The sequence below is a fragment of the Gekko japonicus genome, unplaced genomic scaffold (assembly GCF_001447785.1).
Source record: "Gekko japonicus isolate JY-2015 unplaced genomic scaffold, Gekko_japonicus_V1.1 scaffold95, whole genome shotgun sequence".
NCBI classification, from domain to species: Eukaryota; Metazoa; Chordata; class Lepidosauria; order Squamata; family Gekkonidae; genus Gekko; species Gekko japonicus.
The window spans coordinates 1590888-1618084 of NW_015165237.1; the positions used below are offsets into that span (position 1 = coordinate 1590888).

Consider the following 27197-nt stretch of genomic DNA (forward strand, 5'->3'; position numbering starts at 1 on the left):
ATAGAAAAAGGTAATGGTTCCCTTGCTCGAAAGCCAGTCGAATCCGACTCTAGGGTTGCGTTGCTCATCTCCGTTTCAAAGCCGAAGAGCCAGCGCTGTCGGAAGACTTTTCCGTGGTCATGTGGTACAGTGCCTCCAAACATGGAGGTTCCATTAAACCATTGCAGCTATTAGCCACCAATAGTCATATCTTCCATGAATTTCTCCAGTCCGCTTTGTATAGCTGTCTAAACTAGTGACCATCCCTACATTTTTGTAGGAAACCTAAATACAGATAACTTCATTTTCTTATATTCGCCCTTTGTTATCATTGCTTCTCTATAGTTTAGACTGGAACTCACTGAGACAGAGACTGGTTATTTACCCCTGTATGTTACTCTGTACACATTTCTGGTGATGTCTAAGGGTAATAATAAAAAAGAAATATTTTCTTGCAATGCATCAACCTTTTAGCAGTGTAGTCTCTTGTTATATGCAACATTTGTATTCTCATTGTACATTTAACTTTTTGCATAAAACCATCTGTAGTCTCACAGTATTTTAAGCCTTTCACTCCAAAGCATCTTCCTTCTGTCAAGAGGAACACACACACATGACAAACTGAATATCTGTGCAACTGAAAAGCTAACCAAACCCATGATGTGGAGCAACTGAGAGCAAAGCACACACAAATGCAAACTTCCAAAGTCCTTCAGTAGGGATTTGATAACACTGAATAAAAGGACACACAACCAGAGTCTATGAAAATTCAAACTGTCAGCAGCCTTTTCTATGGAAATTCACTTCTTTCCACCAGTAAGAGAACCTCAAAACAGAATCCCTCCAGGTTTCACACATCCCTGGCCATCTATATTACTTACAACAATTGCAAATATATAAATATCAGTTATAATTGATTCAGAGATGCTTAAAATATATATCAAAGTACGGTGACAAGGAGAAAAGATGACCATCTTACCTCTTCCAGTGCCCATAATGAATCAACTCGTGGCTTGATCTTCTTCTCGTTGTACAGTGTTATGAGTTTGTCCATTACATTGTGAATCAGGCCACTTCGGCCTTGTTTGAAAAGCAGGTTTAAGAGAGAAAATCCCGCCATAACTTTGTTCTCTTCATATAGCTTGATTGGGTTGACTTTCTCCACTTGCCACCACTAGAGACAAATGACAACAAGATCAAGGTAACAAAGTAAATAAGCATAAAATCATGTACAATGTGCCTTGACCTGCATAGCCCAGGCTAGCCTGATCTCACCAGATCTCGGAAGCTAGACAGGGATTTGGCCCTGGCTAGTATTTGTATGGGAGACCTCCAAGGAATACCAGGGGCTTTACACAGAGGAGGGCGATGGCAAATCACTTCTGAATGTCTCTTGCCTCGAAAACCCTAAGGGGTTGCCATAAATCAGCTGTGACATGACGGCACTTTCCACCACCACCATGTACAATGTTAGTCAACATAATGAGATGATCACTGGGGTAAAAGAACAATAGTGCTCTGTCTGTCTGTCTGTCTGCCGATGGGCTTTGACAAGGCAGTACCTAGACAGGAAAGAGTTATGGTGAGTTTGCTCAACAAAGGCCCTGGTCACACGGGCCACATATCGCGGGGGCGAGGCGTGGCTGTTTGCCCCAGAGTGAACTACCGCGCGGCAGCCGGATCAAACATCCCGCCCGACTTCCTGCCGACGTCCCATGGTTGGGGGGAGGTGCCGATCATACCTCACTCCTGCGGCATGGCAAAGAAGCAGTGCTGCGGGGGTTGTGATTTTTTTAAACCCAAGTGTTTGCATGCGCCGTTGGGTGCTTGTGCGCACCCGTGGAGACTTGACAAAAAAACCCCTTTTCGCGACGGGACATGGGCGGGCGCCGGATGCCATGAGCTACCACTGGAAACGTGATCAGACGCCTGCCCTTGCCCCGTGGTTTCCGGAAACTAGTACCTCAGAGGTACTAGTTTTTTACCGCGCATCTTCGGAGTGAAGCCTCGGGTTAGCCACGGGAGCTCTACGCTTCCCAGATCTTGAGGTGTGATTGCGCCTGGAAAATCCGCCTATCTTCTGTCTCTGTAGCGTGGCTAATGCTCCATGTGACCACAGCCAAAGACAATCTGATGTGTGGCAACACTGACAAAGGCAAATTTCATGTTACAGATTATTATAAAGGGAAGGAAAATTAAACAACTAGTGTAATAATGCCTTTGTCTATGGTATAACTGTGTTTGGTATATTGCATATGGTTTTGGTTGCCCTATCACAAAAATGGCATCACAGAGCTGGAAAACGTCCTACCATTACAGGGGAAAGACTATAGTGTTCAGGGAAATCTAGTTAAGAAAAAATTAATGACTAAAGGGGAACATCATTATTATTTATAAAATTATGTCTGCTCATGTGCAGAAAGCAGACCCAGTGGATTTTCCTCAGTCCCTTTCTTACAAGAGGGCCCTACAAGAACTTTAAAAATGGATTAGAAAAATTCATGGGTGAGTCTATCAATAGCTGTTAGTTCTCATAACAAAATGGAACACCTAGGTCCAAAGCTAGTATGCTCAGGAATTTCAGGAAGGATTTCCTACTGATTAACAGGAAGAATCTAGTGGCTAGATTGTAGTCGGTCACTGTTAGAAACAGGATGCTGGACTGGATGAACTCATCCAGTAGGGCTCTTCTTATGTTCTTAAATACAGTCTTACCATTAGCTGAATGAATAGACTGACACTGAATATATGAATGCTGAGGCTGAATGTGCTTTATATCATCAGACCATCCATTGGCCCGTTTAGCTCAATAATGTCTACATTGATGGGCACTGAGTTGTCTCTCCAGGGTCTTTGATGGAGGGAAATCTTTTCCCAGCACTTAGTCTTTGACAGTTCCATAGATTGAACCCGGAACTTTCTGCATGAAAAGCAGGTGATCTGATCACTCAGACACAACCCTTCCTGTGCACACAGGCTCTTAGCAGAAGGTGCTACTGCAACCTTGATGCCTATGGGAATTAGACTTCATGTTTTCACATGATCTTTTCTAGAAAGGTTGCCACACTGTGATCTTGCTGTCCCTTTAATGACACAGGAATACTTTTCTCATTCTCTCTCAACTGCTGTTGAGAAAAAAGTAATGTTGTTTGCTCCACTGGGTAGTAGGAGACAAGGTCAGTATGGGCCTATGCGTACTTTTAGTGGCCCTCATGTGACTCGGTTCAGGAATGGAAAGAGCTGCTTGCAAAACTGTAGCCTGATTGAGAAAACATGTAGGTGACGTCTGTATGAACCAGCACCTCCAAGTGAGACCTGTGTCTGTGTCTCACCCTGGAAACTTGATGGGGTGGCTTGGAAAGGTCCACTGCTGTCACAGGACTCAGGACAGCTGCAGACATCCCACTCATGAGGAGCAATCAGCTCGTAAAAATACTAACTCCATGTAGGATTGACAGCACTGCCTCAGCAAATTCCAGATTTTGAGGGCAGTGCCTGGGGAAGGGGAAGGTGGAATTTGGAGAAGATGTGACATCACTTCTGGATGATGCCGTAGGAATTGCCTCTCATCTCTATGGTAAATACTACAGAGAAATATGGAAATCACTAAAGCATTACTATGGAGGACAGTTTCTCCTGCTGCTCAACTTCTCAAGGGTGGAGGATTGTAGTCAAGGGTGGAAGTTTACCTGCTGCAGGCAGGCAAATGGCAAGCCTAACTCCATGTGCTCCAGATGGAGGCTATAGAAAACCTCAAGGCTCATATTGCCCCGGGGGAGGGGGGGACACACACACAAAGGAATGAATTTCATTCTGTGTATTCTCTGATCAGTCAATCCTAAAAGAAATCAGAATCAAAAAGAGAATGTTCTCTGGAAGGCCAGATAATGAAACTGAAGCTCAAATACTTTGGCCACCAAATGAGAAGGGAGCACTCACTGGAGAAGACCCTGATGCTGGGAAAGATTGACGGTCAAAGAAGACGGGGACGGCAAAGGATGAGATGGTTGGACAGTGTCATACATGCAACGAGCATGAATTTGAGCAAACTTCAGAGGACAGCGGAGGACAGGAGGGCCTGGCGGGATCTTGTTCATGGGGTCACGAAGAGTCGGACTCGACTGTGCGACTGAACAACAACAACATTCTCTGATTTGTCTTTCTGGGTACTTTTATTGTACTGATTATATTTCTAACTTGTCTTTACTCCTTAGCCTTCAGACCAGCATACACAGTGTCCTCAGTTTTACCCCTATAATGAGCCTGAGAGAGAAAACTTGACAAGCCAAGAGTTACCCAGGAAGGTGCCCTTAGGAACAGGGATTTGACCCCAGATCTCTCTTGTGTAAATCCTACCCTCCAGCTAGGAAACCACACTCACTTGGAAACCTAAAGCATGCCAGGTATTCCCTTCCACCTCTTCTCCAAAACATTCACTTTCAGCCAGATGAGCCATCTGAATTTGTCTGAGGTTTCAACACAGGAAGTCTCATTTTGTTATTGAATAAAGAAAGCCTGTTCTTCATATTATATATTGTTACCCTGCTTATTTAATCTATATGCAGAGTACATCATGCAAAATGCTGGCCTGGATGAATCACAAGCCAGAATTAAGATCACCGGGAAAAACATCAACAACCTCAGATATGCAGACGATCTATATACTAATAGCCAAGAAGCCCCCTCCGTGCAGATATCTAAATCTGCACATCGGGGGCACTTGGGGGGCAAAGAGATTTTCCTGCACACTTGGAGCAGTCCCCAGGTGTGAATCTGAAAAGTTTCAAAAAGTATACAGGGGATACTTAAATCCCAAAAAACCCTACAACTGCTTACTCTGGGCATGTGCAGGGAACTCACTCACTGAAATGTGGGAACAGCTCGAGGGAAGCCGCCACGCCACTAACCATCCCGGCTGCCGCTCCAGCTGCCACAGCAACAGTCCTTGTGCAGAGGACGGACTTACCCTTGGAAACTGTGGGGTGCTTTGCGAGGAAGCTCCGGGGACTTCAGAGACTTTGCCTCAACACTGCCCCCCCCCCACTCCATTTCTTCTGTCGGTTCCCTGCCTCATTTGTTTGGAATTAGTGGTGGGGACACTGAGCACAGCTGTGAGCCCGGCCACCCTTCACCCTTTCCATCTATCCCCTGGTGAGGGCTCAGTCGCTGCCTCACTGGCAGCCTCCTTGCTTCCCCCGAGGCTCTGTTGTGCTGGGTCAGTCTCCCACAGCCCGGGTGCCATTGCCCAGGTATGTGTTGGGGGAGCCTTGGAGACAAGAGAAGGAAGGAGGGAAGGAAGGAAGCAGTTCTGAATGAGCCACTGAGAGAGGAAATGGGGGGGAGCCTTGATGAGGTTGTCTGGAGCAGCTCCTAACAAGCCACCGGGGGGGGGAATCAGTGGGTCTGGCAGCTGCAGGGGAGCCTGGAGAGAAAGTGAGTGTGTGTGTGTTATGAAATCCCCCCCTGCGAGTATCGTGGGTGGGTGCCGCTTGTACCACTCTAATGGCAGAAAGTGAAGAGGACGTAAAGAGCCTCTTGCTGAAAGTGTAAGAGGAGAGCACAAAAGTTAGCTTGAAACTCAACATTAAAAAAACGAAGATAATGGCATCCGGCCCCATCACTCCTTGGCAAATGGAAAGGGAAGCCATGGAAGCAGTGACAGAATTCACGTTCCTGGGATCCAAGATCACTGCAGATGGTGACTACAGCCATGAAATTAAAAGATGCCTGCTCCTTGGGAGGAAAACAATGGCAAACTTAGGCAGCATAATAAAAAGTAGAGACATCACCCTGCCAACAAAAGTCTGTATGGTCAAAGCAATGGTATTCCAGTAGTAATGTATGTCTGCGAGAGTTGGACCATAAGGAAGGCTGAGCACCGAAGAATAGATGCTTTCATAAGAACATAAGAGACGCCAATGTTGATCAGGCCAAAGGTCCATCCAGCCCAACACTCTGTATCACACAGTGGCTAGAAATACCAGGTGCCATCAGGAGGTCCAACAGTGGGGCCAGGACATTAGAAGCCCTCTCACTGCTGACCCCCCCAAGCACCAAGAAGACAGAGCATCACTTGCCCCAGAGCCCCTATCTATACCTTGTAACTAATAGCCACTGATGGACCTCTGCTCCATATGCTTATCTAATTCCCTTTTGAAGCCGTCCATGCTTGTAGCCGCCACCACTTCCTGTGGCAGTGAATTCCATGTGTTAATCACTCTTTGGGTGAAGAAGTACTTCCTTTTATCCGTTCTAACCCGACCGCTCTGCAGTTTCATGGAGTGCCCACGAGTTCTTGTATTGTGAGAAAGGGAGAAAAGTACCTCTTTCTCTACCTGCTCTTTCCCATGCATAATCTTATAAACCTCAATCATGTCACCCCTCAGTCGCAATGCATGGCTAGGAATAAATACAGTGAAGCAACATGTTGAATACCGGCAAACAGATTGATGACTTACTGAACCAGTCCTCGAAAAATCGTCCCTGCTTGTGATCAGTGAACAGAGCATGAGCCAAACTGGCAGGTGTTCATATGTCCCTAGCCAGGAGTAAGCTACGATGTCCATGTTTGTACAGAATGCAGAACCGTATTTAAGACTAACTGTGGTTAACAAAACAAAGTATGAATCCAGTGGCACCTTTAAGACCAACAAAGTATATAGAAGCTGAAGCTTAAATACTTTGGCCACCAAATGAACAGGGAGCACTCACTGGAGAAGACCCTGATGCTGGGAAAGATTGAAGGTAAAAGAAGAAGGAGACAGCAAAGGATGAGATGGTTAGACAGTGTTATCGATGCAACGAACATGATATTAAGCAAACTCCGGAGGATGATGGAAGACAGGAGGGCCTGGCGTGATGTGGTCCATGGGGTCACAAAGAGTCGGACTTGACTGTGCGACTGAACAACAACAACAAAGAAAACCTTGCTGGCGAATTGTGTGGATCGCTTCTCAAAAGGGTCTCCAGCTGAATTCACACCAATATTACGCTCTTGACTGTCACTAATTCTTTTATCATTTCCAGTGTAATTAAGATGGCCTACTTTGCCCAAAGGCATCTTTGCAAGAGAAGCAGCCAGCACTTGCAAAAAGGGCCAATTCCTTTTAATTGAAAAAAGGCATATTTGATAACTTGATTTTTAATAGTTTAATTAGATTAGGATAAAAAGCAATTTACATTTTTATGAACAATTCAATGCACTTTCCTACTTTTTATTAATGAGTTTTTTTCCTTAATGGCTTGCTCTATTTCTGGTGGGTGCTGTTTTTCTTAAGTGCAATATTTGTTCCACAGCAGGAGTTGGCTGAAACTTTAAAGGCTTAAAATCAATGTGTGCTTCACTCTTTATTGACGATAAGTAAATGTGAAATAATAAAAATCAATCACTAAGGACTCTGTCAGATCTGTTGCTATTTCTACTGCCTAAACTTTCTGCTTATTCAGTTCCTGATTGATCTTTCCTCTAGTTTAATATTTCATCAAAATTTGGCTTCAGGTCCTGAATGGCCAACGTCTTCCCTTCTAAGGGCTGACGTGCCTCACACTTTGACAGCTCTGGATCTAGATAATATTTGTCACACTATAACCAGCTGTCACAAAAAAGCGTCCCTTATCCATTTTAGCTGCAACTCTGCAAGAAAAAAAAAACCAGCCCAAGGCAAGCTTAATAATGTTTGTGCCTTTCATTCCCAATAAGACGTGATATAATCGATCACTGGCATTGGGGGGGGGGAATTAATGGAGACAAATGAGAGCAAACCTCAATGTTACATGGGCAAAGCATGAAGAGTGGCATGACAGTGAAATCCTAAGCAGAGCTAAGCAGAGATAGAGTAGATAGAGAAAGAAGTACTTTTCTCCCTTTCTCACAATACAAGAACTCATGGGAACTCAATGAAATTGCTGACCAGTCGGGTGAGAACAGATAAAAGGAAGTACTTCTTCACCCAAAGAGTGATTAACACATGGAGTTGGTGGTGGCTACAAGCATGGATGGCTTCAAGAGGGAACTGGATAAACATATGGAGCAGAGGTCCATCAGTGGCTATTAGCCATGAGGTATAGATAGGAACTCTAGGTCTGGGGCAAGTGATGGTCTGTATTCTTGGTGCTTGGGGGGGCAACAGTGGGAGGACTTCTAGTGCCCTGGCCCCACTGCTGGACCTCCTGATGGCACCTGGTATTTTTGACCACTTTGTGACAGAGTGTTGGACTGGATGGGCCATTGGCCTGATCCAACATTAGCTTCTCTTATCTTCTTATGTACTCTTCTATGTCCGTTTAGGTCACTGGGCTTAAAAGGATACGACTCTATGTAGGATTGCATTGTGAAACCGAACGGAGAAACACTGGCGGGATGTATGCAAACATACCCCATTCCCCCAGAATCACTTCTCATAAGCTGCTTTCCTATTCATGGAAGGAAAAGAAATGGCTACTTGTATCCAGATGGGAAAGGGTTTAAGCAGTGCCCCTTCAGCTATTTCTCAGCTCACACTTGCATCTTCCCACAGCTGTTCATTTTTTTTTTAAATGGGAGTGTTTATGCATCTCTCATCTAGTTAGCTACTCAGGTTGCCAAATCTTAATCAAACTGTGAAAAAAGGAATTGTAGGAACATGAGAAATAGCAGGAAACAGATGCATAACCACCACTTAGGAGAGCCACAAAAGGCTTGTACTTACTGATTTTGCAAAGCTGAAGAAACTTTTGGTTTCCCCGGTAACCATATTTGATGATCCTGAAAAATAAAGGGGGAAAGGAAATTAATGACTGCAGACACTAAAGGTACCAAAATTGCTAGGCGCATTCCTCACAGCACACAATGTACAGTGTCTGCAGTCTTTATTTATTTATTTATTATTATTATTATCAACAACCACTACAGACACTGTACATTGTGTGCTGTGAGGAATGGGCCTAACAATTTTGGTACCTTTAGTCAAAATCCAAACATATCATTCTCCTCTTTCCATAAAATCTTCCCAAAGAGCTTTTCAAATGGATTAGCTCCCCGTCTGTTATACAAATTGTGCCAGCCCCTGACAATCACTGTCGTTAAATGGATACAAACATGCAGTCTTCAGATGGCTTTCCACAACCTTGGTGTACACAAAAAGGATTGTTTGCAACAAACATCCTCCTGACATTAAGCTCTCAATGAAAAGCTAAACATGTTGGATTAGAAGAACTGTGCCATTAGGATCATTCTGTGCGACGCATCAGGTTTGCATCTGCAGGGAATATGACAGAGGTTGGATGTGAAGTGCCGGGGGTCACCCTGGCAATCTCCTTGCATCACTGCAGCCACCAAGCAAGCCAGCCATCTTAGACTTGAAACAAGCCACGGCACCATCCTGAAAAGTGACCTCTCAAGGAACTGCAGCCTGGGTTGCATGGGCCAATCAGAACAGTGCTGGGGCTATATAAGCTCTACCTCTGAGCTGGCTCCTCCATCCTAGCGGACTGTAGTGGGTGGAGTGAACTCTGCTGTGCCAGATTCTTCGGACTTGCTGCTGTAGAACTGACCCCTTGCCTTATTATGACACTGATTCCTGCCACCAGGACCTCCTGCTTACTAAGCAGGATCTGACCCCTGGTCAGACTTTGACCACACTTCCGGCTCTGGTGTTCCAGTTCCCTACCGGAAACAATGGTGGTAGCTCTACCATAGAGTTTATGCTGATGCCTAAAGCTACCACCATTACTTCCAGGTTTTCCCTGGAAGTGACATCATCACACTTGCAACTCTGGGGGTTTGGCAGGCCTGGGCTTGTACCGGCAGTTTCTTAAAACTTTGTGTGTTTGTGTCTATTAGTGTTGAAGGAGGGTACTACAAAACTGCTGTTTTCATTCATACTTAACATCTGCTGGGACAGCTACTATGGAATATGGAGAGGGGGCCCGATATATGACCTGCACAGTTCAGAATTTATTTACTAGGTGACTGTCACTTACCGTATAAAATATAAGTCCCAAGGGGCTTGAGAAGACCGAGGCCTTTCCCTGTGTTTTCCCCACAAAGGCAATCCAGAACAATGTCTACACCATCTGCAGAGATTCTAAAAAACAAGAGAGAGAGAGAGATCTTTTGCAACTGGACAGTCCCATAGCTTAGCCCCAAAAGATGCTCATCTGGGTAAGTGGAATTAAACCAAAGAAAGCTAAAACCTGTACCATGAATCATACGTACAGTGGCTGGTACAGCTGATTTGAAGCATAGTGGCACACCCAGTAGAAGCCATAACTATCATATTTATGGATCTTTGCAGACAATCTTTATGGGGAAAGGCTGTGTCTTAACGATCGAACATCTGCAAATAAAGATTTCAGGTGGCATATGCTGCGAAAAACCTTTGTCAGCTTGAGACCCTGGAGAGCTGCTCCTCCGTCACTGCAAAAAATACTAAGTGAGGTGGACCAATGGTCTGACTTTGCAACTTTCTGTGTTCATTAGTGGCAGACTACATGCTTTGCATGCAGTTTCAGTTTCCGGCATCTCCAGTTAATTGATCTCAAGTGGCAGAGGTCTGTCTCCAAACGAAATGGGCTGCTGTCAAGTCAAAATCGAAAGTTCAGAACTAGTGGTTCAGAGCTGACCAGAGCTAGCTAGATGGACCATTGGTTTGACTCAACACAAGCCACCTTCTAGGAGGGAAGGTAGTATGGTATAGTCCTATCTTGCCATATCTCAGAAGTTAAGCAGGGTCAGTACTTGGATGGGAGACGACCGAGGAAGCCTTTGCAAACCACCTCTGCTTCTCACTTGCTTTGAAAGCCCCTTGGTTGTATCACCATAAGTCAGTTGTGACTTGATGTCACTAAATTATAATCCTAACCTGGATGGCCCAGACTAGCTTGATCCTGTCAGAAGCTGAACACAGTCAGACTTGGATGGGAAACCATCAAGGAAGACTCTGCAGAGGAAGGCAATGGTAAACTACGTCTGCTTCTCACTTGCCTTGAAAGGCCCTTCCTCGGGTTGTCAAAAGTTGGTTGTGACTTGACAGCACCTATATATTTATTTAAGCTACCTTCTTGTGTGCATAAAGGTGGCAGAAGCATGTTAATGCAACAGAAACTGTACATTATACTCATTCACCTGTGATTTACATCTGGCCTGTATCATGTTTAAAAGAGACCACCTTCAATATGTCTAGGAGGCCCTCCATTGCAAAAGCTGCACGGTGCAGTGGTTAGAGTGCCAGACTAGGATCTGAAAGACCCAGGTTTGAATTGACCCCCCTGTCATGGAAGCTTGCTGGGTGACCTTGGACGAGTTGCCCTCACTCGGAGTAACCTCCTCCACAGAGTTGTTGCTGTGAGGATAAGAAGGAAGAGGGGAGAAAAATGCTCCCTCCACTGAGGAGAAAAATGGGGTACTTACGCTCAGACTTGCTAGTACTGGAGCAGGGCCATAGTTGGTCCCCTGCACCAGTGCTGGAACATGCAGGGGTCATTTCGTACAAAAAGAGCTAGGGTAACTCATTAGCATAACGCATTAGCATATGCCACACCCCCTGACATCAGGGTCCTGGCGGTGGACCTGCAAGGCCAGCAGGAGCGCGAGGAAGCCCCGCCAAGGCCCTCCTTGGCCCCAGGCAGGCAGGGGTGGGGAGAGGTGGGGAGGAAGCAACTTACCCTCCCTCATCTCCTGCCTCCTCCTGGCTGAATGAGGGCTGGAAGCGGGGCGGCCGGAAGCAGGGGGCGGGGCTTCATCATGTGCCCCGCCCCCTGCACCTCACCAGGGGGAACTGTGTTCCCCCGCGTTCCCCCCCGAAATGACCTCTGGGAACATGGAATTACATCCTACATACAACAGCAGCAGCTACTGGTACTGCCCTGCAGGGCCTCAGCGCCATTTTTCTTGGACTGGTATAAACTTGTAATATAGGCCCCACACTATGGGTTGGATCCAGATTAACTTTTCTGAGGGTGCAATCCTCCCCACCCCACTTCTGAAGCAGCTCAAAATGCCCCTGGAATTCTCTTCCCGGGGGAGCAGGAACAGGATTTTTGTGGGGCATTTGGGGCTGCACCTGAACCTGGATGGCCCTGGCGAGCTTGATCTTGTTGGAAGCTAAGCAGGCTGGCCCTGGTTAGAACTTGGTTGAGAGACCACCAAGGAAGTCCAGGGTCACTATACAGAGACAGGAAATGGGAAAACACCTCTGTTCATCTCTTGCCTTGAAAACCCTACAAGGTCACGATAAATCAGCTGCGACGACATCCCTTTACATACACATTGTGGGCTGCCACACAAAATGGAATCCGGGAAAATCATACTCTGCAGTCAGAAGCCTTTGTGTTTGTAGAAATGTCTATTCTGGATTACAAGAAAATAATTTGCACAGAATCCAGGGATTGGAGACCTTGCATGCAAAGCTCCATGATCCACAGCCCTTCCCTACATCAACCAGACCAATTTAGGTGGTGGAGCTAAAACCAAGGTGTGACAGACTGCACTTTTTAAAAGCTCAGAAGTGCTCTGTAAATAGATAAAGAACTGTAAATTCTTCACAGAACTAGAGAGCCTTGAGTAACAGGCTGTTCTAAGAGGTCTGATTGGCTAGCATCATCTGAGCAGAGAAAGACTTCTGAACTGGATGTGTTCTGCCTTTAGAGACATTAAGAATCAGTTAAAAACTCAAGATGAGCACTGGTGTTTCAAGAGAAGGGGTTGGGGTCAGTGAACACTCACGGCACCTTCACACATGCTAAATAATGCAGTTTCAATCCACTTCAGTGACTGTTTGCAAGCACATTTTGCCATTTCACACAGTAAAATCCAATCATAAGGTACACTAAAAGTGAATTCAAAGAAAGGGTACTTGAATGTTTGGAAAACAAAAACCTCTCAGCATAAAGATTTTAAGTATCTCTGAGTGCGGTCACACACATGCCAGATAATGCGGGGGGTGGGTGGGGTGGGAGCGAGGCTATTTGCTCCATAGTAATTTGATCTGCCACTGCTTGATCAGACGCAATGGTGGGTGAATTGGTTTTCCCCCTTCACCACGTGTTTCTGGTGCGCTTCAACGAGGGATCACTGATGCAATGGGAACGCGCTGGAGCGATCACATGGGGAAATCCATCTGTGGCCCATCGCAAACCCATTTGCTACTGCACTTTCCCCGGTATTTTTAAACTCTGCTTCTTCGGGAGAGCGAAACGGGTTGCTGACGGGGGTGGGACACTCGCCAGATGTTCCAGTGTGATCACGCCCTTAAAATCTGCCCAGCATTCGTGCCCATCACGCAGCTAATTCTGCTTGTGATCAGGACCACTGAATAGCTTAAGAAACTCTCATTAGCCTGAAGCGTAAGAACTAAAGTCTGCGCATGTACTGATTTTCCTCAGAGTTATCTATATTGAGTTAACTCAGAAATTTTACCCCTGATTTTACCTGGTGAATATTTTGTTAATTTGGAATATAAAAGCTTCTCGAGTGCCATGTAAGTTGTATAAGTTAAAGGAGGCTTCCATTCCTTCCCTCAGGCTCCTGAACTGAGCAAACAGCCAAAATATTATACTGTGACAGGGTGGGACAGCGAGAATAATTCAGGAAAGAAGAAAACAGACAACTAGGGAGGCTCAATCACAAAAGGGAAAGAAAAACAGAGGGGAAATCTTGCCTCTGAGGGAGAGAAAGGGAAGGGGGGGTCATTGTAATGTATTCATATGCAGACATGAGTACATGCGGATATGGGCGAATCATCCCATAGGGAAGCTATGCAAAGCTTCGTCTTGGACTAGGGCTTCAAGTCCAGGACTATTGGTCCAATCACGTTCAAGCGAACGGGAAGCGGGAACGTGTATGATTGGTCCTTATGCGATCAACCTGATAGGTTGTTAAATGTAAAGTAGGAGTGGCTACATTAGCCGGGAATGTTTAAATACCGAACAGTTTCTATGGACAAACTGTTCGGGCTATCAGATGTTGTACCGTGTTGGAGAAGTGAGCGTGAAGAAGAATAAACTTGAGTTTTGGCTGAAATCACTCTCTGACTCTTTGTTAAGCTCAGGACTTAACAATTGGCGACGAGGATGGGATTCGAACCCATACAAGGCAATAAGAAAAACCAATTAGGAAGGACTGAAAGAACATAGTGTTAACCTCTGCAGACTCTGGAGGAAGCAAGATGAGATAAAACCCCATGATTTATCATTATTACAATTGTACAAGGCTGGATGGAAATGGAGGCCAGTGAAGAAGCAAAAATAATTTAAGGGTCTATGATATACAAATAAGGGAAGGCCATAAAAAAAGGACTGTGAATATTTTAAATTAACAAGCAACTCTAACAGCACATGTTAATTACAACAGATGATGTGACTCATTGCGGTATAGATGCTTAATTTGTTAAATGATGCCCCCCATTTTGTTTTGTTTTGTTTTGTTTTTGTAGGGAACCTACAAACCAGGGCTGCATTCAGAAGTTTATGATTGGGCACAAACCTGGTTAAACAGCTGAGCTCACAGGGCTTCCTCTCTCCTTCCTTTGCGCTGCATACCAAGACTGAAGACAGCCCCCTATGATACAGTAGGGGCTGTGGCTCAATTGTAGGACATTTACTTTGAATGTAAAAGGTCCAAAATTCAATCTTTGGCATTTCCCGTGAAATAGATCAAGCAATAGGTGATATGAAACACCTCTAGCTAAGACCTCGGAGAGCTGCTGCCAGACAGAGAAGACACTACTGACTGACAGATCAAGGGTTGGACTTCATGGGTCCATGTGACTAACTCCAATTTCTTTTGCCCTTCAAATGCTGATTCCTTAACCAACTGGGGCCTGTTTCTCCCAGCAACTGAGATTTTTAACTATGTTTGAAACCGAGCCAAGAATACCCCTATATGGGAAAGAAATAAACTCCAATTTGTTAACACGTCCATACTTGAATACTTCTGATCCAGGGGTGTCATGCAAAATGGAGGCTGGAGATAGAGGGAGTCTGTGAACCTGGCAATGAATAATGTCATGCCCATCATGAACGAAATTGGGGTTGCTTGTGGCATTTATATGACATGTGGGAGCATGAATGGGCATCCATGTGAAACACCACCCATCACCCCAATTTTAAGAGGGACTATAGCTCTGTGGAAGAGCCTCTGCTTGGCATGCAGAAGCTCCCAGTTTCAATCCCTGGCATCTCCAGCACCAGGCAGGAGGTGATGTGAAATAGCTCTACCTGAGAATCTGAAGAGCTGGTGCCTGTCTGAGTAGACGGTACTGAACTTGATGGACCAAGGGTCTGGTTCAGTAGAAGGGTGCTTCGTTTGATGAGCAACTGACACACCATGTGATTTGTGGGGTAAGGCACAGCCTACCTTCTCTTCCACCAGGGACATTTTTTTTCTGGACTGGTAAATGCTTGTACTAAACCATTTTCTCGAAAGCAGACATACTGAGGAATGATGAGGGGAGGGTGTTGTTTTTTTAATCTGAGATGTGAAGTTAGGATGGTGTTGCTCCTGAGAACTTCCCTTGGGTCTCCTCACAACCAAGGTTCAAGGCTGATGTGCAGACACATCCTGAGGCAATTTGTAATAGTAATGTTTATAAAACTTGTTTAGACATATGTGGCCTTCAGAGCAGAAAGGCAGTAAACTCTGTTCATAGTAGTCTGAAGGCTTCCTAGATTAATACAAAAAATAGAGTAGGTGTTACCCAGAATGGTCTAATATTTAATTGATTGGGGGAATTTCAATAAGCAAGAGGATGTAAGGATCAGCAACTTTTTCTCCAAGAGAAAGCTTAAATAAACCAAGCTAGTGTTCAACTGGTAAGGATTTTATTGAAAATAAAGTAAGCTAAAGTAATAAAATGTGAAACATACACACAGACACGCTGAAAATAACATACACTGCTAAGAGGGAGATAAAAGGGATGAACAGGAATACAGAGTATTTTTAATGGGTAATATTTACCAATACTGAAGCTTCAGATCTGCTGTAGAAAGTGACCAACACTTGGTGTGAGGTTGGCAAGCATGCACCCGCGCACACACACACTGCAATTGGCAGTGTGTCTATATTTACACTCAAAAATGATACCTGAGGGTATGCTGATGTGGTTGCATCAAAGGAACAATAGTGCTGATGTGTTTACAGGAAGGTTCCCAAGAACAAGGACAAATGGTTAATGGCTCTCTCAGAGGGGGATCAAAGAATTTAGCAGAGCTTGATTGTTTCCCCAGAGCTGATAATATCTGTGGATACCCCTTGATGTGCAGGATGAAGAGGAACTTCCAGGTGTTGCAAATATGCTAAGTGGATGAATGGGGGAAGCAAGATGGGGATAAAAGAAGTTACCATAAAATGTGGTGCTGTTTTCCTGAGAGACCCCAAATTGTTGTAAAATGTACATTACTTTAGGATGGGTGAGAACTATTATCAAGCTGGCCCCTCCTTTGATGAACTTCCAGATAGTATATATTTTTTTCTTCCCAGGCTACGCCTGCCATTCATTCCTTGTCCTAATCCAGGTTTATGAGATAGATTTAATTTCTGTCTGGAGTGATTTTTATATGTAGGGTGTATGGAAAACCAATTGCTCCTGTGTGAGGTGGCACTGACTGGTAACACAGGTGCCTCCCCAGGGTTGCCAAAAAAACTGCCCTCCTCAGCCCTACCTGAGGCCATTTTAGTTTGCCTGCTGTCTTTAGCTACAGTCCTCTGAAGCCCCACTAAAAGGAAGCTGGATCTCCTGTTTAGATGTCCTTGGAAGGAGGGGCAGTCTTAGTCAATGGGCAACAGGGGGCCCACAACTCCACCCCCCTCAAAGGAGAAGGGAAAAGAAGAAGAGCAGGCTTCTGCCATGGCTGATGTCTGCCCCATCTGGGGCTTGGGTAACGGGTTTGCAGCAGCCATCTGGGACTCAGGCAGCCAGCTCCCCGTGGTGGAAGTGGCCCTCGCCTACCAAGCTTGGCCCTGGTGGGATGGGGATGGGTTGGCAGTGATTCTGGGGTCCCATCCTGGACTTTTGCCCAGGGCCTCGGAATCATGAAGACTGCCCAATCTTGGAAGTACCTGCAATGTTTACTGGATATTTCATCTTGTCCTGCTCTGTCCTGGTTCTCTGTTAAGCTTGCTCAGTCTACCCTTTTACTACTTATCAGCCATTGGGCTTTCCTCCGTCTAACTATTCTGCCCTACTCCTGGCTCACCACCTGACAATATCATTCTGTGTCTGCTATACCCTGAGTTGGATCCAGCAGTCAATCAATCAGTCGAAATAAAATAAAGGGATAAAGGGGTAAGGGGAACATGCAGTGCAGCGGGGGCTTAACACTGAGCGCAAATTATGGGATGGTGAAGAGGTACTTTCCCTTTGACTGAGAGGCTGTTTCTGGGCTTCAATCGGGTGTTTGTGTATCCGACATGCCCAAAGGCAAAATTTCACAACTTTATTAGTTGTCTCCTGGGAAAAGTCCGCAAGAAGGAGGGAGATGTATAGTTGTTCAGATCTTCCTGTTAGAGTTGACAGAACTGGAGCTATATATTGAGATTGGATATCGTTGTAAAAATGGGCACCACAGCAGAATGTGTTTGATAGACTCTACTTTCCCTGCATTACATGGGCAGAGCCATTAAGAGAGTGGGACGTGATGATATTTGCCTTCCAGGAGGGCTGACGGTAGAACATTAAAATGTGAAAGAGTAAAGATTCTCCAATATTTGGAGATCATGAGGAATCTGAGGTAACCTGCTGGTTGAAAGCTTTTAGAATATTGGAGAATAATGGGATGTTTCCGTGTCTGTGCTCTGTCCAGTTGTAGAGCTTGATCCCAGAGACGCTGTTTAACTGTTTCTTTCTGCTTTTTTGTGCCCAAGGCACAGTAAGACTCGGGGGGGGGGGAAAGGCCAGTCTCCTGGAGTTTTCCCTCTATTGCTCTTTGCCAGGCTGACCAGTGGCTATCATCAAGGATCAAGGGAGCTAGGCCCACCAGATTGAAGATGAGTTTTAATCAGTAGGATTCAGCGGTAATTTTTACTCACTGAAGGAACTTTCTCACCTCTGCTGGACCACTGCAGCCCAAAATGATCAAGGGACCCTCCACAACAGTATCGGGGAAACTGGAAGTCTTATTTTACTTACTTACTTCATTTATACTCTGCCTTGCTCTCCGGTGGGCACCCAAAGCAGCTTATATTATTCACCTTCATTTTATCCTCGCAATAATCTTGTGAGGTAGGTTAGGCTGAGTGTATGTGAGTGGTCCAAGGTCACCCAGCAAGCTTTCACGGCAGAGAGGGGATTTGAACCTGGGTGTCTCACATCCTAGGCCAGCACCATTGTGACTATAAAATGTTGGCTCTCGGAGAGGGAGAAGACATTAATGGAAACTGTTTCTTTTTCCATTAGTGGAACTCTGCTGCTGTATTCAACCTACAGTAAACTAGAATGTTTTATTCTCCTTTCACATCTAAAATGGCAAGTCCTGCTTTTCGTCAGGCTTCATACTAACCAAAAGAAGCCAAACTAGACTTCACTCTTCAATTACACAATGCAACTGCATCAATGGCTGCAGCAATTTTTTTTTAACTAACTCAATTTAATTAAAGAATTATGAAAAACCCCAGTGCAGTTTATTGTAGATAATTATACCCCAGGGAACATGAACAGCATAAGGTATAAGACACACTCTAATCCCCACAAGTGCTGTTGAGCTCATGACAGTGAAAACGGTCTAAAATTGGCTAATTGCAGTGATAGTCACAATCAAAGTTAAAATTTCATGGCTCAAATTATGCATTTTTAATTTTTTCCCAGAAACCACAAAACCAGTGCTTAGACAGGAAGCAAAAATAATAAATATACAGAAGAGTTTCCCCTATAGTTTCCTTATGCCATTTTCGACTTGGTTTCTCAGAAGTAAGCTAACAGGTACAACTGGTATGATTGAGTCAGGGTAGAAATGATCTCAGAAGCTAAGCAGAGTCAGCCCTGATTGGTACTTGGATGGGAGACCACCGAGGAAGTCCAAGGTTCCTACGTGGAGATGGGCAATGGCAAACCCTATGAGGCCGCCATAGGTCAGCTGTGACTTGACAGCACTTTTTACCACCAGAAGTCATCATGTATTAACCGGTAAATGTTGGTTTGCTTTCACTGCAACAGACCTGGCTAGCATGTACTTGACTGCAAAAGTATAGTAGAAAATAATTAAAAAGGTAAACTCAGTTCAGTGAGGTCTTGCTTCCTAATAAATATACTCAGGAGTAGGGTCTCAAACATTGCCTCCCTGAGGCCAGATCTTCATGGTCAGTTTTGAATAGATGTAATAAAGACACCATGAGATGACTTTTCCCTATCATTTTTTGTGTTAACTTCTTATAAGTCCAATTCATGTGGTGGAATATAACACTCATTATTTTCTGAAAAGATCCAATGTTTGGTAGCAAGAAACATAATCTCACTGTCCAGCCTAACCAAGATTTCTCAAGTGGATCTAGGGAAAACGAAGCTTCCCTTAACTTGGAAGATGGACGTTTCTTAACTGAAAATCCAGACTCTGAAACTTTTCCTTATTAAATAAGATGTTGCCATTTTCTGAAGTTTCTTCAGCTCTGAAATATTTTAACACTGTCGCTTAATTAACCAACTTTAATTAAATGGTCCTCAGTGGTCTCCAGCACAGATCTTAAAACAGTAAGAACAGCGAACAGTCAACTCCCCCAGAACACCAGACAATGAGAAACAGAACAGAACTAACCCAAATTCTTAGATGTGCAACAGCACCACCCACTGGTAGGGATGCTTATATCACCATTGCAGTTTAGGTTGTGGAGATGGAATGCCCAGCACTGTTGAATCTCCTGTTCCTGGGTTTGCTGTCAAGGTATACCTTGTGAGCACCCAGAGGCACCTAGCTGGCTGATGTTGGAAACACAATGATGGAACCTATGGCCTTAGTCTGATTTAGTAAGGAAATTCTTCTTAACTGAAAGCTAATTTTGGTTAAGGCACTAAAGTAGGTAAGACTAGCTGTTTTCTATATTAAAACATAGAAAGTCTAGTGCTGGTCTTTATGCTCTTAATGAAAATACCATTGATTATTCCCCCATGCTGGATCATCACGTCATTCATCAAAATTTTGGCTAGATAATGGCTTAGTTCAGAAAGACATATTGTGAAATCTTGAATTAACCTAACAATGCTTACCATGGTGGTCCAAACGTCAGGTGACATCTATGGTTGGTTAAGGTAAATCAAACCAGGATCTGAGAACACCATTTGAAGCTGGTTTATTAACCATGGTTAAACTATGGTTTTGTGCAAAGCAGTCCTCATCCTCCCCCCCAACACTGCTCTTGCCGGCAGGGGGAGGGCTGGGATACCAGCCACGTTTCTTTGAGGGAGGTGGAGGAGAGAGCGAAGGTGATGCAACCAGCATTTGTGAAGGCAAACTAGGACTTGAAAGTTCGTGGAAAGTTCATGCCATTTGACCTGCCATGAACTTCAGTTTGCAAACCACGATCCGGCCAAAATTCATCACGAACGTAAGTTTCTGAGCAGGTTTGTGCTCATCCCTACTCCTGTCACAAATACCCATTGTTTTAGGTTTCAGCCTGAGAAACCCAGAGGGAGAAACCTGAGTGTACACCCACTTAACTCAATGGATGGTGTTTGTTTGCACTGTAAAAGGTGTCAATTGGATTTCCCAACCTTTTTTATCTTGCTTAGTTGAGACGACTTCATTGAAAGACATAATGCATTTTTTTTGCCTCTGAAGAATTGCCCCAAGCAATTGCCAATGAGCGTACTATTGTAATATCCTCTTTTGATGAGCTTTCTGCTGGAAAAGGAAAATGACTCATTTCTTTCAGATTGTGACCAAAGAAAAAAAATTATTGTGTTGCTTACATCCTTGTTTTTTTGAGCCAGTTCATGCAATATATTTTTTGCCTGTAAAAACAGTACTCATGCTCTGGTAAGAGAACTAAGGGCCTGATCTCTGCTTATGCTGTTTTCTCAAGTAACTTACAAGGTATGTGACTCCTGAAAGCTGTAAATTTGTAGTAAAATGGGTACCAAGATCAAGATAATGCATACTACAGTACTCCCCATTACTACGCATGGATGTGGAAGCTGGACAGTGAAGAAAGCTGACTGGAAGAAAATTGATTCATCTGAAATGTAGTGTTGGAGGAGAGTTTTATGGATACCATGGACTACCAGAACGACAAATGAATTTGGACTACCAGAACGACAGCCTGAATTTGCTGTAGGAACTAAAATGACTAAACTGTGGCTATCATATTTGGTCACATTGTGAGAAGACAATAAAAGCAGGAAAAGTTGAAGGCAGTAGAGAAAGAGGAAGACCCAACATGAGATGGATTGACTCAATAAAGAAGCCACAGACTTCAGGTTGCAACATCTGAGCAAGGCTGTCCATAATAGGATGCTTTAGAGGGTTCCCATGCCCCCAGCCACCGGCAGGGGGAGGTCATTCATTCATAAGGTTGCCATGAGTTGGAAGTGACCTGATGGCACCTAACACACGCACACAATGGAACTGCTGAGCAAGGTATTTTAATAAAAGTATCAGAGTTGTCGTTTCAATGTATGTGGTGGTGGTGGGGAATTATTGCACTGTGTTTACTATACTGTAGCAGCCGGAATAGCCCCAAAAAGCCGGAGCTTATCACAGCTTGAAATCTAATCAGGGTCAGACATAGTTAGTATTTGTATGGGAGACCACCAAGGAAGATCAAGGTTGCTATGCTACAGGCAGGCAGTGGCAAACCACCTCTGCTCATCTTTTGCCTTGAAAACCCCAAGAGGGGTTACCATGAATCAGTTGCAATCTAACGGCACTTAATGGTTATTATTTTTTACTGTACTATATTCTTTATTGCATTTATTACACTGTTTTGTTGCATTTTTAAAAAAATTATAACCTGTTTTGAGTCTCAGGAAGAAGGGCAGACTATAAAGTCAGCAAATAAAGAAACATGCCACAACAGCTTTTATTGGGCTCAAACTGAAGGGGAGGCTTAAAGCATTCCCCCCCCCCTTAGAACCTTGCTAGCTTTACCGTTCTCAGCAAGCATCATGAGATAAAAGCACTTACTTTTTGACTTCTTGGACGTAGTCTGCATTCCGGTCAAAGAGGTGAGTCACTGAATCTTTGATCGCCTCATGCTTGAAGGAGGAAGCTGTTCCGAATACGGTAACGTTGGGGACAGTCGAACAGAGCTGTGCCACAGCTTGGCCCTGCAAAAGTCAGTTGCTCAAAATAAATAAATAAATACATAAGAACTTGCAAGAGCCAGTGTGGAGTAGTGGTTAAGTGTTACACAAGGACCTGGGAGACCCAGATTCAAATCCTCCTTCTGTAAGGGAAGTTTTCTGGGTGACCTTGGGGTAGTCATTCTCTCTCAACCTAATGTACCTCACAAGGTTATTGTGAGGATAAAATGGCACAAAGAATAATGTAACCTACTTTGGGTCCCCACTGGGGAGAAAGGCAATATACATACACACACAAACATATACACACATACACATAAATATACTATATGAGGTAAATAAATAAGTTATATTATGATGCTCCCCCCCACATTCACACACAAGTGTGGGACCTGCAACTTGCAGAGGGGGTCTCTGTCTCTCTTTGTTTGAACAGACATGTCCCTCTCCCCTGTTACTTCTTCTTTCTATTGTAGAAAGATCTGTCATATCTGTTCAGAGAGAGAGAGACAGGAAGAAAGAACATTATAATATTATTATGGTTTCAAACATGAGATTATGTCATTTCTCCACTCCTGTATGTCTGCAATATTCTCCAATCCCGGGATCAACCATTAGTCCTACAATAGGTACACCAGACTTTAGCAGGCTGTTGTTATAACCCCAGATTTAACTCATGTGTACATCATGAGAGAAAACTGGAGACATTCTGGTTGTTTTAATGTAAACATCAGAGATAGCTGTGTGTGGTCCACTGACCTCCACAAACTGTCCTCCTTTGTAAAGAGGATGAGGAAATGAAATGTAGTTTTCAGAGGTTGGCCTCTATGCAAGTCTAACAATAGGACATTGTTCCACTACTGCTTTTATTATAATTACACTGCAGAGAGTCTGAGCAAGATCAGTAGAAACGGCAACACTGACCAGATTATAATTTAAACAGGAGAGAAAGCAAATGGCTAGAGAAAGAGAGTATTGTTAGTGCTGAGTGTTGCCCTGGATAGACCATAATACCCAAACAGTGCTCCAAGGAAATCCTAAATATGCACTTGGAATGAACTGGAGTCAATAGAAAACATTGACCAGAGTCCAGTGAAGTTGCATTAAATGGCTCTAGAATGTAAGAAATGAATGTTTTGGACAGATCTCCTGATTCTTCCTTCTTTAGAATCTGGGCTATCGCTGTTGGGGTTGGTTAGTGCTAGAAGAGAAATTAATCATAAAATGACAGCCTTGATGATATGAATGGACCCTTTAAGAGATGGGTGGTGAAACAAGACCTACAGTTATTGCTAAAAACCATGGCTCTGAACTCCCTCATGGATCACTGCCTTGTCGTGGCGAGGGGGCTTGCGTGGTTCGATGAGGCTGTGGGCTATGCTGTGGAGGGCCACCCAAGACGGACAGGCCACATCAGAGAACTCAGACCAAGTGTGATCCACTGGAGAAGGAAATGGCAACCCACTCCAGTATTTTTGCCAAGAAAACCCCATGGACAGTATCAAAAGGCTAATATGACGCTAGAAGATGAGCCCCTCAGGTCGGAAGGTGTCCAATATGCTACTGGGGAAGAGCAGAGGGCAAGTACAAGTAACCCCAGAAAGAGTGAAGCGGCTGGGCCAAAGCTGAAAGGACCCTCAGTTGTGGATGTGTCTGATGGTGAAAGGAAAGTCCAATGCTGCAAAGAACAATACTACATAGGAACCTGGAATGTAAGATCTATGAATCAAGGTAAGCTTGACGTGGTCAAAAATGAGATGGCAAGACTGAACATCGATATCCTAGGAATCAGTGAACTAAAGTGGACAGGAATGGGCGAATTTAACTCAGAAGACCATTATATCTACTACTGTGGCCAGGAATCTCGTAGAAAAAATGGTGTGGCCTTTATAGTCAACAAGAGAGTGCAAAAGGCAGTACTGGGATACAATCTCAAAAATGACAGAATGATTTCTGTCCGATTCCAAGGCAAACCATTCAACATCACAGTAATCCAAGTCTATGCCCCAACCACTGATGCAGAAGAGGCTGAAGTGGACCGGTTCTATGAAGACCTACAACACCTCCTAGAACTAACACCAAAAAATGATGTCCTCATCATCATAGGGGACTGGAATGCTAAAGTAGGAAGTCAAAAGGTAACTGGAATAACAGACAAGTTTGGCCTTGGAAAGCAAAATGAAGCAGGGCAAAGGTTAACAGAGTTTTGTCAAGAGAACACACTGGTCATAGCGAACACCCTTTTCCAACAACCTAAGAGGCGACTCTACACATGGACATCACCAGATGGGCAACACCGAAATCAGATTGACTATATAATTTGCAGTCAAAGATGGAGAAGCTCTATCCAGTCAGTAAAAACAAGACCTGGAGCTGACTGTGGTTCAGATCATGAGCTACTCATTGCAAAATTCAGACTTAAACTGAAGAAAATTGGGAAAACCACGAGGCCATTCAGGTTTGACCTAGATCGCATCCCTGATGAATATACAGTAGAGGTGAAGAATAGATTCAAGGGTCTGGATTTGATAGATAGAGTGCCTGAAGAACTATGGACAGAGGTTCGTGACATCGTACAGGAGGCAGCAATCACCACCATACCAAAGAAAAAGAAATGCAAGAAAGCAAAATGGCTTTCTGATGAGGCTTTACAAATAGCAGAGGAAAGAAGGAAAGCGAAAGGCAAAGGCGAAAAGGAAAGATTTACCCAACTGAACGCAGATTTCCAGAGAACAGCAAGGAGAGATAAGGAGGCCTTCCTGAATGAACAGTGCAAAGTAATAGAAGAAAACAATAGAATGGGAAGGACTAGAGATCTCTTCAAGAAAATTGGAGAAATCAAGGGAGCGTTCCATGCAAAGCTGGCCATGATAAAGGACAAAAACGGTAGGGACCTAACAGAAGCAGAAGAGATTAGGAAAAGATGGCAAGAATACACAGAAGAACTATACAAGAAAGACCTCAATGTCCTTGACAAACACGACGGTATAATCACTGACCTTGAGCCAGACATCCTGGAATGTGAAGTTAAATGGGCCTTAGAAAGCATTGCTAACAACAAAGCTAGTGGAGGTGATGGTATTCCAGCTGAGCTATTCAAAGTCTTAGAAGATGATGCTGTTAAAGTGCTGCACTCCATTTGCCAGCAAATTTGGAAAACGCAACAGTGGCCACAGGATTGGAAAAGATCAGTATACATTCCAATCCCAAAGAAGGGCAATGCCAAGGAATGTTCAAACTATCGCACAATTGCACTCATATCACACGCTAGCAAGGTCATGCTCAAGATCCTACAAGCTAGGCTTCAACAGTACGTGGATAGAGAACTACCAGAAGTACAAGCTGGGTTTCGAAGAGGTAGAGGAACGAGAGATCATATTGCCAACATTCGCTGGATTATGGAGAAAGCAAGAGAGTACCAGAAAAATATCTACTTCTGCTTCATTGACTATGCTAAAGCCTTTGACTGTGTGGATCACAACAAACTATGGCAGGTCCTTAAAGAGATGGGAGTACCAGACCACCTCACATGTCTCTTGAGAAACCTGTATAAGGGCCAAGAAGCGACAGTTAGAACCGGATATGGAACAACTGATTGGTTTAGCATAGGAAAAGGAGTACGACAAGGATGTATACTGTCACCTTGCTTATTTAATATATATGCAGAGTACATCATGCGAAATGCTGGCCTGGATGAATCACAAGCGGGAATTAAGATTGCTGGGGAAAAGATCAACAACCTCAGATATGCAGACGATACCACTCTAATGGCAGAAAGTGAAGAGGACCTAAAGAGCCTCTTGCTCAGGGTAAAAGAGGAGAGCGCAAAAGTGGGTTTGAAGCTTAACATCAAAAAAATTAAGATCATGGCATCTGGCCTCATCACTCCTTGGCAAACAGAAGGGGAAGTCGTGGAAGTAGTGACAGACTTCACATTCCTGGAATCCCAGGTCACCGCAGACTGTGACAGCAGCCATAAAATTAAAAGACGCCTGCTCCTTGGGAGGAAAGCGATGGTGAACCTAAACAGCATGATAAAAAGTAGAGACATCACCCTGCCAACAAAAGTCCACATGGTCAAAGCAATGGTATTCCCAGTAGTCATGTATGGCTGCGAGAGTTGGACTATAAGGAAGGCCGAGCGCCGAAGAATAGATTCTTTTGAACTATGGTGCTGGAGAAGACTCTTGAGAGTCCCTTGGACTGCAAGAAGATCAAATCAGTCAATCCTAAAAGAAATCAACCCTGACTGTTCCCTGGAAGGCCAGATAATGAAACTGAAGCTCAAATACTTTGGCCACCAAATGAGAAGGGAGCACTCACTGGAGAAGACCCTGATGCTGGGAAAGATTGAAGGTCAAAGAAGACGGGGACGGCAAAGGATGAGATGGTTAGACCGTGTCATAGATGCAACGAACATGAAATTGAGCAAACTTCAGAGGACGGCGGAAGACAGGAAGGCCTGGTGTGATTTGGTCCATGGGGTCGCGAAGAGTTGGACTCGACTGTGCGACTGAACAACAACAATGGCTCTGAATCTTCCCCATCATGTCTGGTAAGTAAAAATGGGTGCTTTAGCATTCTCATGCTTTGATTTCCCCTGCCTCTGGTTGACACTAGTGAGGATGGAGAAAGTGAAAGCATGATGACATCACCCCATGCATTTTCATTTCTAAACACAGTGATGCATGGCTGTTGCTTTCTCGGAAGCTGCAGGTTGCTTATAATGGCTGACTCCTGACAATGGTTGCGTTCAGACTGGCAGTTTGGTCTGATATAGGCACATTTCACAAATGGATTAAATGGGCCCGGTCACACAGCCACATCTGTCAGGTGTTCCCCGGGTGTACTCACCCCATCAGAAAATGACTTGGAGCTGGGTTAAAAAGCCACCACCTCCAAAGTGGTGTTTTTGTTTCCCCGTGCATTCATTGTGCATGGCTGGATGTCTGAACACGGGGGAGTGTGCGCAGAATGGATGTGGCAGTCTGAACCTGCAGATCCATTCTGCCG

At 44.4% G+C, this 27197-nt stretch overlaps 1 protein-coding gene across 1 annotated transcript in view; it reads right to left on the minus strand.

Moving 5' to 3' along the window:
* The window catches only part of VAT1L (vesicle amine transport 1-like), a 113439-nt gene that overhangs the window by 43286 nt on the left and 42956 nt on the right, over positions 1 to 27197 (minus strand). Inside the window, exons 4-7 of the mRNA XM_015409964.1 lie at positions 22066 to 22208; positions 9940 to 10043; positions 8667 to 8722; positions 959 to 1153 (exon numbers count right to left, since the gene is read on the minus strand). Coding sequence (XP_015265450.1) covers positions 959 to 1153; positions 8667 to 8722; positions 9940 to 10043; positions 22066 to 22208 — 498 coding nt within the window. The remainder of the gene's footprint in view (positions 1 to 958; positions 1154 to 8666; positions 8723 to 9939; positions 10044 to 22065; positions 22209 to 27197) is intronic.